At 47.6% G+C, this 15296-nt stretch overlaps 1 protein-coding gene across 1 annotated transcript in view; it reads right to left on the bottom strand.

The window, feature by feature from the left end:
- The window catches only part of MYBBP1A (MYB binding protein 1a), a 68121-nt gene extending 54608 nt beyond the window's left edge, over positions 1-13513 (bottom strand). Inside the window, exons 1-15 of the mRNA XM_069873919.1 lie at positions 13274-13513; positions 12140-12235; positions 11672-11755; positions 11191-11265; positions 10666-10773; positions 9627-9817; positions 9169-9336; positions 8713-8830; positions 5768-6057; positions 4767-4874; positions 3870-3995; positions 2948-3151; positions 2281-2389; positions 1795-1882; positions 432-583 (exon numbers count right to left, since the gene is read on the bottom strand). Coding sequence (XP_069730020.1) covers positions 432-583; positions 1795-1882; positions 2281-2389; positions 2948-3151; positions 3870-3995; positions 4767-4874; positions 5768-6057; positions 8713-8830; positions 9169-9336; positions 9627-9817; positions 10666-10773; positions 11191-11265; positions 11672-11755; positions 12140-12235; positions 13274-13498 — 2142 coding nt within the window. The 5' untranslated portion in view covers positions 13499-13513. The remainder of the gene's footprint in view (positions 1-431; positions 584-1794; positions 1883-2280; positions 2390-2947; positions 3152-3869; positions 3996-4766; positions 4875-5767; positions 6058-8712; positions 8831-9168; positions 9337-9626; positions 9818-10665; positions 10774-11190; positions 11266-11671; positions 11756-12139; positions 12236-13273) is intronic.
- Positions 13514-15296: the final 1783 nt, after the last annotated feature.

The following is a 15296-nucleotide window of genomic DNA, read 5'->3' on the forward strand; positions in this document are numbered from 1 at the left end:
TGTTTTGTTACAAATGAAGTACTGGGGTCATCATTTGAAGTATCCAACAGCTCATCTTTGTAATCCACGTATTACTCTATCAGAAGACACCTCCTTACTCAGTAGTACAATCAATTCTGATTTTCAGTATCACCTATCTTTAGCACCTCTATGCTCAACATTTCTAGAAAAAAGAAGTTATTACCATTTATACTCACATAGAAAATCTACCAGCTATATAAACTGAACCTTCGGCCTAAAACTACCAAAGACGACAGCTCAAAGTTAGCAGATCTCAGGTTCCCATTAAACAAACAAGCAAAGAAACTCAAACCCAAATCCCAACTCACTGTGAGCTACATCTAAAATTCAGTAGCACACATCGTCAGACATCTTCTAAATCAAGGAGGCTTTTATTGAATCCCAAAATAGAGACCTCATGCCTCACTTACATCCAGGATCAGCTGCAAGCCCCTCTTGGTCAGATTAGGGCATATCCGTACAAACACACTCTTGGAAATCCGACGTAGAAGTAGGCTGGGCTGGGCAAGGAGGGAGAGAAGGATTTCCACCATCACCTCAATCCATCCCGGCTCTGCATCATCTGCACAGAAACAAATTTACAGTGTCAGGAAGGCACAAAACCAGAGCATTGGCACAGCAATAAGAGTGCAAAATGATTCATCAAGGAAAAAAGATAGTCCTTCCAGGTGACTATTGGAAGTACTCATTCAGCAACACAGACCAGAAATAATCAAGGGTGAAGCTAAAGACGGTAGTTGTATTGGAAGGCTACCAACTATAGGGAGAAGCGTGCCTGAAGTTGTCTTCAGGCCACCACAAAGCCTCACCAGGTAACAAAATCTACCGTTCATCATTACTTAGATTCGTAGTTCTGCAGACCCTGCGAGCCCAACTTGGCCACAGTAAAGCCATCAGCAACAAGTGAGTGAGTATACACATCTGATAGTGTTTCCAACTAAATCATGGAATCATAGAATGGTTTGGGTCGAAAAGGATTTTAAAGATCATCCAGTTCCAACTCCTCTGCCAAAGGCAGGGACATCTTCCACCAGATCAGGCTGCTCAAAGTCCTGTCCAACCTGGATCAGAAGTCACAGCAGCCCATGAAAAGAGTTGACATTTGAAACTGGTCCATTTGTCCAGAAGTTTGGAAATCCTGATCTACATACAACCAAGCCACCATACAACTACAGCCTTTATTTTCACAAGTACCCTCAAATTTACACAGATATTTAAGAACAACAAGACCATAGAGAGGATGTCAAAAGACCAAGCCAGGTTCTCTCCTAGCTGAGTTACAGCCTAGATCCATACCCTAACCAAAGACAATCAGCAAACAGGCTGTGTTTACACACAGAACACATGTAGTTTGCTCAGAACCTGAGCTCTGAAAGTTTCAGCCCAAGTTTCAGGCCTGTCAAGCGTTAGGAGAGCCCGCAGCTTTGCCTTGGCAGACAGACCCCACCACCTCAGGCAAGCTCCTGGCCAGTGCAGAACAACGACTCAGAGAGAGTGAACTTCCTTGGATACTGCTCATCTCAAGAACAGTCAGCTCTGAAGCCCACCTACCATTTAAAAGGCACACAGGAACACAAATGCTTTGCTGGAGTAAGGGACAAGTGATTTAGAAAGACAAGGAAAAGGTCTGAAGGAGAAGGGATTCTCCTGGGGCTAAGTGCATCAAGCCAGAACTGATGCAGTCAGGGTTTCACAAATGCAGAACTGCCACTTTCTGTCTTTAGACAGACCATTAACCACCCCTCTCCATTTCTTTCCATAGAAAGGGCTCACCAGTCTTTTTATGCTCAGGTTCTTTGCTGAACGCCCTCTCTGTGCAGTTCAGAAGGTCACTCAGAACATCCATTGTTTCTGATGGATTCTGTTGGATCACAAGCAGACAGTAAACACCCCCTCTGAGCTCCCCACTACCAACAGCAACAGAAGGAATAGACCCAGGACCTGGAGACCTCTCTAAACAGGCACAGATACTAAAATTGGCTACTACAATGCCTTTGCAGAAGAAAATACGAACCTAAGTAAAAATCACTCCATTCGACAGCAAATCAAGGGCAAAACTAATGCTCAGGCCAAGCTTTGCCCCTCTGTCTACAGTCAGTGTAAGAATTACAATTTATTAGCTGTCAATTGCCCATTTCTAGAAGCCAGAGCCTGTGAAAGATTGCACCTCTGAACACAAAGAAACTCCCTAGCTCAGTGTTCAGCAAGCCCAGCTATCAGCCCATTTTACACCCATCAAATATGCTTCAGAGGTCTTACCTTGAAAAGATGAATAGCCATTAAAAGCAGAAGTTGCTGGAAAGCAACTACTTTGGCACTGTCTGACTTATTTTCCTTCTTCTGCAAATTCTTCACAGCCTGAAGTGTTCTGAAGAAAGAAATTCTCCTGAGTCTTTCACAACAACAAATCCTTTCTTATGATCAGACTAAAAACACGACCAAATCTATAGGATAATTTTCTGTACCTGACATTTAATTTATTGAACCTGGACATCTATAATATAAAACCTTTAACCAACGATAGCATCTCACCTTGGATAGCCTATAAAAACCTCTTAACATGGGCACAGGACAGATCCCTAATGCTAGAGCCAAGGCACAGACCCCTGGGAAATCAAGCTCAGAAAAGAGTCACTGAGAAGTCAGTCCAGGCATTATTACAGGAAAAGATTAGCAGGGTTACAGTCATGTTTGGAAGAGGGATTATGAGCAAAAATAGAAAAGGACATGGTCACCTACACATAGTTAACACACAGAAGGAATAGGGTAATGAGAAAGAGAGAGGCATTCCAAAACCCAGTTACAGGTGCAGGATGCTCAAAGGGAAGAAACAGAACTACCACTGCCGTGAAATGGCTCTGTTACAGCTGCCAGAACAACAGCAGAAGGAGAGAAGACAAGTTCTCTTTTATTAGCCCAATCTCACCTCTCCCAGGCATCCCTCTGTTCCTCAGTAAAAGGCTTCACAGCTTTGACATGCCCACTGGAGAGCAGCTTGTTGGCGTATTGAACAAGGAGAAAGATCCAGAGCTTCCCATCTGCAGTCACACCATGGATGTGCTTCTCCCTCAAGGCTGCAGCCTTCGCTGTATCTCCCAAAACAGTCAAGGTGTTTAAATTCTGAAGCAACCTGCAAGAAAAATAGCCAGCATGTTACTGTCAGAGGAGCCAGACAGCCTTCTCACGCCTTCCAAAGCAACACTCACTGGCAGAGCACTCTCATCCCAGCGCTCCAGTCGCTCATTTCAAGCCAGATTCACAGGACCAAAGTTTCAGCCCATGCATGCACTCAAGCACAGTAATGTACAGCTTGATGTCTCACTGACTACTGTTCTTAGTTGTTTCCCAGTCTGTGTCCCACCAAGCCCTCTCTGCTTTCCCTCCACTGAGGTTGGAGCACCAGCTTGGACAATCATCTAAAAGCATCTGTTATTACCAACTCCATCTCCCGTGGTACAGGGAGGACCGCAGAGCAGACACAAAGCCAACAGCAACTTGAAAAACCTCTCTCTTTGGTCCTTCCACTTCTAGCTTCCAAGAGAGGCAACAGAAATCTTACAAGAAAAAGCAGTCTGAGCTCAAGTCTACATCCATCTGATCATCATATGTGTAGTCAGCAGGTTTGCCATGCAAAATTACGTTGTTATTATTGGACAAAATGTAAGGATCTTAAGGAAATCCACCTAGTATCTCCTTAAAAAAAAGCCATTCCCTGGTCCTGGAGGCAAACAAACGCTCCAATAGTAGCTCACAATCCCAAACCTCTTGCCCTGCTGTTTGCAGGCTGATCTCACCCCCAGAAAAAAAGAGGAATTTCCAAGCTGAAAGTACATAAGCAAAATCCTTACCCAAAGAAGTAGTTTTCTGTCACTGAATGAGCCTGTTCATCTAGGGGCTCTGATGGAAGGACATTCGCCTCATGTATCTGGGGAGTCTTTTTCTTAGCCTTAAAGAAAGCATGGAAGAAGCAAAACCTGGAATGGAGAGAAACAAAGACAAAATTAAGAGTCAGCTTGGTCATAAAGCAAAACCAGCCCACATGTGCAAACCAAATAGTGCCACATATTCATCGCATTATTATTCAAGGATGTCCAAGCACTGAAAAAAAAAAAGTCACTATTTGCAGTAAGATCCATTTCTCGAGGTACAGAGGTGAGGCCACACAATACAATACTCAGACTGTCAGATTTTGGTCTTTTTCTCCAAGATTTTTAAACTGACAGATAAATGCTTATTAAGTGTTGATGCAAATATTAGAAGTAACATCTTCAAGCAGTCTAGGTAAGCAGGAACCTAAAATCTACTGAAAACAAATGGCACCGAGGTAATTTTAAGTGCTTGAATTACTTATGACAAGAATTTGTCCAGCTCTGTAGAAGGTATTTTGTAAACAGAAACCAGTCTCTGTAATGATTTATGTTATCAATAGGATAAGGGGCGGGGGGTTTAAACTAAATGAGGAGGGGTTTTAAACTAAAAGAGGGAGATGCATCACCCCTGCAAACATTCATGATCAGGTTTGATGGGGCTTTGAGCAACCTGACCTGGTTAAAGATGTCCCTGCTCACTGCAGGAGGGTTGGACTGGATGACTCTCATGGTGCCTTCCAAGCCAAACCATTCTATGATTCTGGAATATTTCTGCTACGGAATTTGTTGTGGGGACAGCTTACTTGGAATATTGCTATAGAGCTAAACAGAATTATTCCCAGCACATGTGGCATTCAGTCTTTAAATCATTCTCACCTGGAAATGTCCATCACGAGGCTCTCGTCTTTTTGTGCTTGACTTTCAATGATGTTAGCGAGGCGGTGGATGATCCATTTCCTTAATCGATTTATCTTATATTGTGCCCTTTCAATAAGGAAGCAGACACAATCAGTAGTTTGAACACTATCCCGAAATAAATACAATTCACACAACCCACTGCAACAAGAGGGGACTTTCAAGCATTTAGAGGCTTTACATAAAGTTATGCAGTGAAAAAGCAACAGGTACGTAAGAAAAGATACAGTCTTCTCACGTTTGCTATTTTTTATGTTAAAGACACTGCATTTTACCAAAAAGCACTTCAAGAACCGCAGCAGTGCACCTATAACCTCACTCTACTGACAGCAGCACACAGATGTGTTGTTTTACCTGTCCACATCTTCTTTAGAAGAAGCCCCTGCAAGCAACCCAGTACCCACAGCACCAAGTTCTGGGTATTCAGCCAGAAAAAGTGACAAAGAGGACAGAACTTTCTCTTGGGAAGTTTTCCTAGCTGGAAATCCCTCCACGTGCCTATCAAGGATATAAGTATTTACAGGCTACTCTTGAGACATGGAAGCGGGTACTTTGCTGTGGGCCAAGGAAATGAGAGCAGTCAGGGCAGTTTAACAGCCATGTAAAAGGGATGCACAACTCCTACAAAGACCTGAGAATCTATAGGTAAAACAAAAGCCCCTGGAGATTTTTGCCAAGGGAGACGTAAGGGCTAGAAAGGGAAGAGCAAAGATTTCTTGGGTGATGCAGTCTGCTTTGGTCAGGTTGGCTGGTTCGCACTGTCTGCTCCTATTTCCAGGATTTAATTTTGTCCCAGCAAGAGAGTCAGATGCTGGGGCTAAACCTTCTGTGACAGAACAGGCAACAACTGTCAACTCAAGAGAGCAAGTAAACATTGGCTGTCCAAATGAGACTTCACACAGGCAGCTATTCTAACCACTAACCAGAAAGAGAAGAGGAAGGTGCATTATCCATACACTCACGTGTTTACATTTTCCTGGTTCTGTTTTTGCCGGTTACTTGCGAAGTCTAAACAACAGTCAAAGTCTGGCTTGAGAAACATGTCTTTGAGCCAGGCAACATATTTTTGCAATGTCACTGGTTGCAGGTGTACAACTATCCTGGAAGAGCCAGAAAACACTGGATAGCCTTGATTGGTGAGAGTAGAGAAGCCAATCACCACCGCCAGCTGCCTCTCTGTGTCATCACAGCTTTTCAGAAATTCATCTATGTATCCTTCCATCTCTGGAGCAAACTTAAATCGGTCTGGAAGCTGAAAAACACGGTCAAACGAGCAGGTTAGGAACCTAGCACAGAGTTCAAGAGTCTTTATGAGTACAAATCACTGTACAGATTTGACTGCAGTAAGCAAATCCAAGTCACATGCTCGAACATCTGTGATAAGGCATACAACAAGTCATGAATTTCACCTCATCGTCCTTCCCACATCGCAGCTATCGCTGTGAGCAACCACAGAATCCTGCCATGTACCAACTTCAACTCTTTAATTTGTGTCTTCCCCAACAGCAGGCTGGACCACACGCTGGCCAAAGCAGTTAAGCTCCAAGGCTGATGCACTCTTATTTTGGGTGAAAATCCGGGATGTTTCTCACATCATCTGCCTTAGACTTCCCCTCAATTTGGAAACTCCCTCCAATCAATTCCAGTGCCAACTAGCAGCCCTGGAGCCTGCTGACTGAACGAATCCCACCTCCTCTCCCTGATGTCTCTGAAGCATGGAGACATTCTAAAAAGAGGGGGAGTTGAGATGTTTAACCTAAAAAAACATATCCTGAGGTGTTGCTGGTTTGTGCTGAGTCCTGACCTCAGTCCTGCCACTGACCCTCAAGGCACACAGCTGGTAGGCTGCTGGCCTTGCAAAGCTGTCTAGCAGCTTGCAGACCACCAGGACTCATCCCACCTCTTTGTACATCCCATTTCCTAATGTTCTTTCATAGCCCCCAGTGTTCAATCCCACTCATTTGTTCCAGGAAAAAAAAAAAAAAAGCATAACAGGAGAAGCCTTGAAGGAGGCAAGCTGTGGCTTCATTCTAAAAGTGCAATGTAGCTTCTGTATATTAATAAAACAATTTGTTTGGTAGTGTTACAATTAATACAGAGATCTGGCAGGTGCAGAAGCAGTAATCAAAGTCTAGGGAACACCGTTCTTTCAAATAAAGGGGCTATAAATTCCTAATCAACTACAAATGCATCCAACAATAACATAAATATCCCTGTAAGAAAACTCAGGCAAAACACAACTGAGCAAGCTCTTGCTTCCACTGCTGGAGAACTCAATGCTCATGCACCAGTACGAAAGCTGGGAGAAAAACTCCACAGAGACTGCTGTAAGTGCACTAATAACAGGGGCTTCATCCATCACCTCTCAACAAAAGCAAATCAAGGACATTTGCTCCTCTGTTGAAAAAAAGTGGATTTCGGAAGATAACTGTCAGTAAATATTAGAATTGAGCTTTGTCTAGTTCCATCTCCAACAACAACCAGAATCCTTTAAGAAAGTACAAGATAACAGTATTTGCTTTTCAAAACAAACAACCCGTGTCAAGGAACAAAATGAAACAAAATAAACCCACAAAACCACCAATTCAAACTAAGATCTTTTCTTTTTCCTCCTCATCAACAATGTTAGGGGGCTCTCCTTCCATTTAGTCAATCATTGCCTCCAGTGGATTTGTATGTTATAGACAGGGATTAAATTCACCATGGTTTTGATGCAGCGGGAAGAAGACAGCCTGATTCACCATGCTACAAGCGAAAAACAGGAAAACAACTCCATCAGCGGATAAACCCTGGAGAAAGCTTGTCAATACAGGGAGGCATCACAGTGCTTTATTTTGAGAGCAAACCCACACATCTACTGCTGCTTTGATACCAGAAAAGAAAGTCTGCAAAGTCCTATTTCTCCCGAGAGGGCAATGATTTTTTGGGCCCACGTGAGGAGGTTTAGGATTGTTACCACAACAAGTCAATCCAAATCCTGTTTTTATCAATATTCCCCTTTTATTCTTCCTCCCTTTATTGTAGGGCTGTGCTGTTTGCTGGCTTCCTAGGAGGGAAGGAGGAAGAGGAGTTCCGAAATCCAGTTCCCAAACAAAAATTTGCACTTAAACCTTGGATGTGCTTATCGAAATAAGCACTAACATAAACAAAAGCACGAGTTGTCCCTATTTGTCTCTGCAACATCCAGCACAACGACAGACAAAAAGGAGCTTCTGGACATGCAAAATCAAAAGGACTGCTAGAGGATACCATATAACACTGCCAATATGCTGAGGGATGCCCTTCCTCTGCTTCACTCATCACTAGAGCTTTCTCAGCAACACCAATGAAAGCAGGTGGGTCAGTGGTGGAAATCTCAAAACCCTTAAAACTAGTCTGAACAAAAAGACACAAACAGGCAATGACGATTTACCACAGCCCACTGCACCCTGTGGTCACACAATAACCTCACTTTTACTAAGAGTCCAAGATCTAAAATTACATAAATTTTTTTTATACCACATCATAGAATCATAGAAAGGTTTGGGTTGGAAGGGACCTCAAAGCCCACCCAGTTCCACCCCTGCCACGGGCAGGGACACCTCCCACTGGATCAGGGGCTCCAAGCCCCATCCAACCTGGCCTTGAACCCCTCCAGGGATGGGGCAGCCACCACTGCTCCGGGCAACCTGGGCCAGGGCCTCCCCACCCTCACAGCAAAACATTTCTCCCTAAGATCTCATCTCAATCTCCCCTCTTGTAGCTGAAAACCATTCCCCCTCATCCCATTCCTGCATTCCCTGATAAAAAGCCCCTCTTCAGCGTTCCTCTAGGCAATGACGTGAAGACAGAAAGGGGAGCAGAGTGGAGTTCTGCTCTGGACAGGATCTTTAGTCCCGAGTAGGACAAGAACTTTCAGAAGACACACCTGAGTCGTTACCACATGTTCTCCGTAGTGCTGCATCACCTTCCCTTTGAGAACCATCTGTAGCTGATCCAGAGACAACAACGGGAGAGCACTGCCCAGCAACCGGTAGCACATGTAACTGGGTGGAAACAAAGAAGATTCTCTCTCAGGCAGAGGCATACCAGTAAAGCCACATACAAGGGTAAGACAGAGACGTGGTGCGTTACCTTTATTTTCTGTCAGGTTAAATTTAATTTCAAATTTGTCATATGTCATAATTCTGAGACATACTAATTAACTCCAGAATTTAGGCACCCTCTTGAGTTTCCCATGAATACCCAAATAATCAAAAGCAAGTGTTCTCATACGGGTCATGAGAAACTGTAGGTACCTTCCTAAGAGAGGGCAGCAGAAAGACTGGGGCAAGAAACAGAAGGAGAATATGGAAAACAACAAACAAACTATGCTAAAACAAACCTCACGGGTCCTGATTTCTCCTTCAGTAGTCCATTCTCCACACCTTCTTTCCAGAACAGTTCAAAGGCACCTTCCTTAAGTGAAACTTGTAGCAAATCAAACGCTACACTGGGCAATTTCTTGTCCTTCTTCTCAGATTTGGCAGCACTTTGCAGAAGCTCAACAAGTCTGGAAGAAGAAAGAAAATAATGCGAGGGATTTGGCCTGGAAGGGGATCGCTGAAGGCCAAATTCATCCCGCTGAAGGACACGGAACATTTCCTGAGCACAGCAGGCTGTGCCTCCTGGGAGAAACAGCAGAGCTATAATTTAGGAACCTGCACAGCAGTCAGCGCCTCACCCTTAGCAGCACCTGCAGTGGCAAATACAAGCAGGTATCAGAATGAAACCACACTCCTTTCACTGCCAGCCAAGAGACCAAGGATGCTGCGCTTAATGCTTCCTTATTTAAGAATTTACCTGGGAATGTTTTCCTCATTTACAACAGTGGGTGAGCCAAACAGCTTTTTCAGTTTCCCAGGTTTCAGAACAGCAGGGAATTTCTGCATGCCCACAAGCAATAGGTGCAGGTTCTCTGGAGACGTGAAGGCTGAAGCAAGGTCGCTTTGCAGAATGCCAAATAGGACGTCCTCAAACACAGCTTCAGGAACCTAGACAAGAATGAAGGTGAAAGCATCTGAGAAAGACAGGAGGGCCTTTGTCTCACTCGGTGTGTAGCATGTCAAAATATCTGTGTTGTAGGGCATTTTACTAAAAACTTGCAGTGTTCTGGAAACTTTAGAAATAGTCTTTATGGTGATGCAACCAAAAATAATTAAAGGATGCATCCAGTACTGCCATGAAATCCTCAGAGGCTTAACCATGTGGAGTAGGACAATATGTTGTCATCAGACAGCAATTCTAGTCAACTGACTCCAGCTACAATTGTTCTCTCAATATCTTATAATACTATAAAAAAGGCACAAAACCTGCTCGTTTGTATTTTTTAAAGATCGGATTCAAAATACATTTAAATCTAACACTGAAACTAAAGGACCCAGAACACTTCCGTACAAACTATTATTTAATTTTGATTTAAGACTATTATTCTTCATAGCTACAAACAATATCCACACAAAACAAGGAATTAAAAAAATCACCTATCACTTCCCACAGCCCAAAATTCAACCTTAGGTCCAGGTGTGGAGCATAAAAGGGGTTTGCTGTCCAGAGTTTTCAGCATATTTCTATTCAAAAGAGCAGAGGTCTAAATACGACCCAGGCAAGTCAACCAGAAAAAAACAGACGCCAAGTTTGTCCATGATGAAATCAGACTAAGCTAAATGAAGGCACCTTTCCCAGAATAAAAGCATTTGCCCACACACAGTATAGGAAACAGCTCCCACAGTTTAAACTCGCTCTTCCACACACACTCCTTTAACTTTCAGCTGTGAACACACTAAGGAAATAGCAGTCCCAAAAGCAAGGTCCTCCTGCCCACCACGCACTGTGGCTGTACCTCGGACGTGATGTCGATAAGAGTTTTGCGAGGGAGATCTCTGAGGTGTGTTTGGTAACATGCCAGCTGCTGGAGAAGCTGGATGCTCTCCAGCAGAGCTTTCCGGTCCTAGAAGGGAAAGATAAGCCAAAAACAGAGGACATATACCACGCCACTAACTCTGAAGGCTCAGGTAATAATCCCCTCCTAAGACCCTTAAGTCTACTTGCAATAAAAAACCTACGCAATTTTTTCTTGACAGGCCACTCAGCTTTCCCAAAATTGGTGTTTTGTGGCTGTATGTGACAACAGATCCCTTCCTTCCAGGAGAGGCAGGAGCCTCCTGTGCCATTTGACATAGTTCCTACATTCTGGTCAGAAATAGATATTTAAGAAACACAAAAAGCCTACAGAGAATGTAGCACAAACGATGCTTCAAGTCCCATCCTAACCAGGAGCTAATGACCCAGCTGTTTTTTTCTGGATCCTCTCTCCATTTTAGACAGAACGAATACTGACAAACAACACAACAACGGTGTAACATACCTTAACGAGCCGGCCAGATTGAAACAGAGCCATGATGCCAAAAAAGTTTCCAAAAGCAGCATTTCTCACAAGTTTCTGAAAAGGTAAGGGGCGGAGGGAAGAAGGAGAATTAAAAATGCACTTCACCAAGTGATTAGATTGCACATTCAGCTACCACTCTGATCAGTGAAACACAATGACTGGAACCTCCAGCCTCAAACACCGTGAAATATGAAGGCAACACACCAAAAAGCAACCGCCTGCACTGTGTTTAAGAGCAACTGTCCCAGATTATCTTCATGTCCAATGGACGAATCTCAGCTAAAACCAGGCCAGATAATATCATTACTTTTTAATTCCACAAATATTTCCTTTGTTTTATTATAGCAGTTTGCCTTAGCAAGAACCCCAAAACTACAGTATCCAAGCATCAAGCCTTCCAAGAATCAGGAAGGGTTAATTTAAACTAGCTGTTGGCCAATGCTGCTACAAGCCAACTCACCTTTTTCACTTTTTCCAGATTGTGTTTTTCTTTGATCTGTTCCAGGACGCTGCAGAGGGGTATTTCCTCAAAAGCCTGTAAAACCTGAGGAGACGGATGGAATAGCTCAGTCTGCAGTTCTTACAATTTATGAAATTTTACTGAGTTCAGCCAAAATAGAGCTGTGTTCAGCACAGCAGCAGGTGGCTGCCCCATCCCTGGAGGTGTTCAAGGCCAGGTTGGACGGGGCTTGGAGATCCTGATCCAGAGGGAGGTGTCCCTGCCCGTGGCTGGGAGGTGGGGCTGGATGGGCTTTGAGGTCTCTCCCAACCCAAACCATTCCATGATTCTAAAAGAGTAGCATCCTCCAAACCCCCACAGCTGTCCCATGCTTGCCGCAGGAGCCCTCTGTGCCCTCCACATGCAGAGAAGAGCCCTCCCACCTCTCTGCAAAGCAGGACCCCAAGGTTTCCACGGGGAAACACCGACCTGCGCCAGGGCCAGGCTGAAGCCAGGACGAGCAGCTTCCCGGGTGGCTCCCAACCCTTCCACCAGGCGTTTCAGCGTGTACTTGAGCTCCTCATCCTGCAAGAGAGACAGAGCTGTCGGGAGCCCAGGGGATATGCTGCTTTTGTCCACATCCCTCCCGCATCCCCTTCGCACCCCTGAGCTCCTGCATACCTCCTGCATACCCACTGCACCCCTGCCCTCCCGCATCCCTTCCCAGCATTCCTGCCCTCCCGTATCTCTATGCTCCCATATCCCTCCCGCATCCCTGTGCTCCAGCATCTCTCCCATATCCCTGAGTTCCTGCATCCCTGTGCTCCAGCATCTCTCCTGTATCCCTCCTGCATCTCTACGATCCTGCATCCCTCCCACATCCCTGTGCCCCCGCATCCCCGTGCTCCAGCATCTCTCCCGCATCCCTGTGCTCCCGCATCCCTCCCACATCCCTGTGCTCCAGCATCTTTCCCATATCCCTCCCGCATCCCTGTGCTCCCGCATCCCTCCCGCATCCCTGTGCTCCAGCATCTCTCCCATATCCCTGAGTTCCTGCATCCCTGTGCTCCAGCATCTCTCCTGTATCCCTCCTGCATCTCTACGATCCTGCATCCCTCCCACATCCCTGTGCCCCCGCATCCCCGTGCTCCAGCATCTCTCCCGCATCCCTGTGCTCCCGCATCCCTCCCACATCCCTGTGCTCCAGCATCTTTCCCATATCCCTCCCGCATCCCTGTGCTCCCGCATCCCTCCCACATCCCTGTGCTCCAGCATCTCTCCCGTATCCCTCCCGCATCCCCCCTGAATTCCTGCGCTCCCGCATCCCTCCCCAGCATTCCTGCCCTCCCGTACCCCTATACTCCCGTATTCCTCCAGCATCTCCATGCTCCCACATCCCCCCCACAACATCCCTGCGCTCCCGCATCCCTCCCCAGCATTCCTGCCCTCCCGTACCCCTATGCTCCCGTATCCCTCCCGCATCCCCATGCTCCCACATCCCCCCCAACATCCCTGCGCTCCCGCGTCCCTCCCGCGTCCCTCCCGCATCCCCGCGCTCCAGCATTTTTCCTGTATCCCCGTGCTCCAGCATCTTTCCTGCATCTCTCCCGCCCCCCCCCTCACCTCCCTGCGTTCCCGCAGGTGCCGCAGCAGCCGCTCGGTGCCCTCCAGCCGCGCCTCCTGGTCGGGCTTGGCGATGTCCCAGAACAAGTCGAGGAAGGCTCGGCCCTGCCGCAGCAGCCCGCGGGGGTCGGGGGGCACCGCGCCGCCCTGCCCGCGCTCCTGCCCCGCTCCCTGCTGCCCCGCCACGCCGTCCTGCCCCTGCCCCGCTCCCTGCCGCCGGGCCATGCCGAGACACCGCTCTGTCCCCGTCCCAGTCCCGGTCCCCGTCCCTGTCCCGCCGCACGTGGGGCCGCGGCCGCTCCGCCTCTTCCTCCTCCCCGCCCTGCCCGGTCCCGCACTTCCTTCAGCCCCGCGCCCTCCCCGGGCCGCTCTCCGTGTGCCCCGCTCTCCCCTCTGTCCCACGGTTTTCCCCCTGCCCCACGGCTTCGTCACTGGCCCCACTCTCTCCCCCCACACCCCCCCCCGTCCCACGGCTTCACCTCTGCCCTCCCTCCCCTCTCTCCCATTCTCTCTCCTCTTCTGTCCTGCTCTCTCCTGTCCAGCACTTCTCCCCCCCCCCCATCCCGCTCTCCCCTCCATCCCATGAATCATAGAATCATAGAATCACCAGGTTGGAAAAGACCCACTGGATCATCGAGTCCAACCATTCCTATCAAACACTAAACCATGTCCCTCAGCGCCTCCTCCACCCGTCCCTTAAACCCCTCCAGGGAAGGTGACTCAACCACCTCCCTGGGCAGCCTCTGCCAGTGCCCAATGACCCTTTCTGTGAAAAAAATTTTCTAATGTTCAGCCTAAACCTCCCCTGGCAGAGCTTGAGGCCATTCTCTCTCGCCCTGTCCCCTGTCACCTGGGAGAAGAGCCCAGCTCCCTCCTCTCCACAACCTCCTTTCAGGTAGTTGTAGAGAGCAATGAGGTCTCCCCTCAGCCTCCTCTTCTTCAGGCTAAACACCCCCAGCTCTCTCAGCCGCTCCTCATAAGGCCTCATGGCTTCCCTTCTGTCCCATTCTCTCTCTATCCAGCTCTCTCCCCTCTATCCAGCTCTCCCTCCATACCCAGATCTCCCCTCTGTCTCATGCCTTTGTCACTGTCCCACTCTCCCCTCTGTCCCTCTCTCCTGCTCTCCCCCATCCCACTCGTTCCCCCTGTCCCGCTCTCTCCCATTCTCTCCTCTCTCTCCTGTTCTGTCCCACAATCTCCTTCTGTCCAGCACTTCTCCCCTCCATCCCGCTCTCCCTTCCAGCCCTCTTCTGTCTTGCTCTTTCCCCTATGTCCCACACCCCTTTGCTGGTCCCTCCCACACTCCCTGGTTTGCAGCACTTGAGGGGTGCTGAGCCCTGCCCAGGCGTGGAAGAGGCGCTCAGGGGCAAAGACGACTAAAACCCTGCGAGATGCACGTGGCACACAGCGTCAGGCGGACACCAGACACATTGGCCATTGCGGAGAGTCCCTGTGCCTCTGGTTTATTATAACAGCCCAGGAAAAGGGGAAACATGGTGAGACCGCTCCTCGAGTACTGTGTTCAGTTCTGGGCCCCTCACCACAAGAAGGATGTTGAGGCTCTGGAGCGAGTCCAGAGAAGAGCAACAAAGCTGGTGATGGAGCTGGAGAAGAAGAGGAGCAGCTGAGAGAGCTGGGGGTGTTTAGCCTGGAGAAGAGGAGGCTGAGGGGAGACCTCATTGCTCTCTACAACTACCTGAAAGGAGGTTGTGGAGAGGAGGGAACTGGGCTCTTCTCCCAAGGGACAGGGGACAGGACAAGGGGCAATGGCCTCAAGCTCTGCCAGGGGAGGTTCAGGCTGGACATTAGGAAAAAATTCTTCACAGAAAGGGTCATTGGGCACTGGCAGAGGCTGCCCAGGGAGGGGGTTGAGTCACCTTCCCTGGAGGGGTTTAAGGGACGGGTGGAGGAGGCGCTGAGGGACATGGTTTAGTGTTTGATAGGAATGGTTGGACTCAATGATCCGGTGGGTCTCTTCCAACCTGGTTATTCTATGATTCTATGATTCTATGACATAGAATCA

The sequence above is a fragment of the Phaenicophaeus curvirostris genome, chromosome 21, assembly GCF_032191515.1.
Source record: "Phaenicophaeus curvirostris isolate KB17595 chromosome 21, BPBGC_Pcur_1.0, whole genome shotgun sequence".
NCBI classification, from domain to species: Eukaryota; Metazoa; Chordata; class Aves; order Cuculiformes; family Cuculidae; genus Phaenicophaeus; species Phaenicophaeus curvirostris.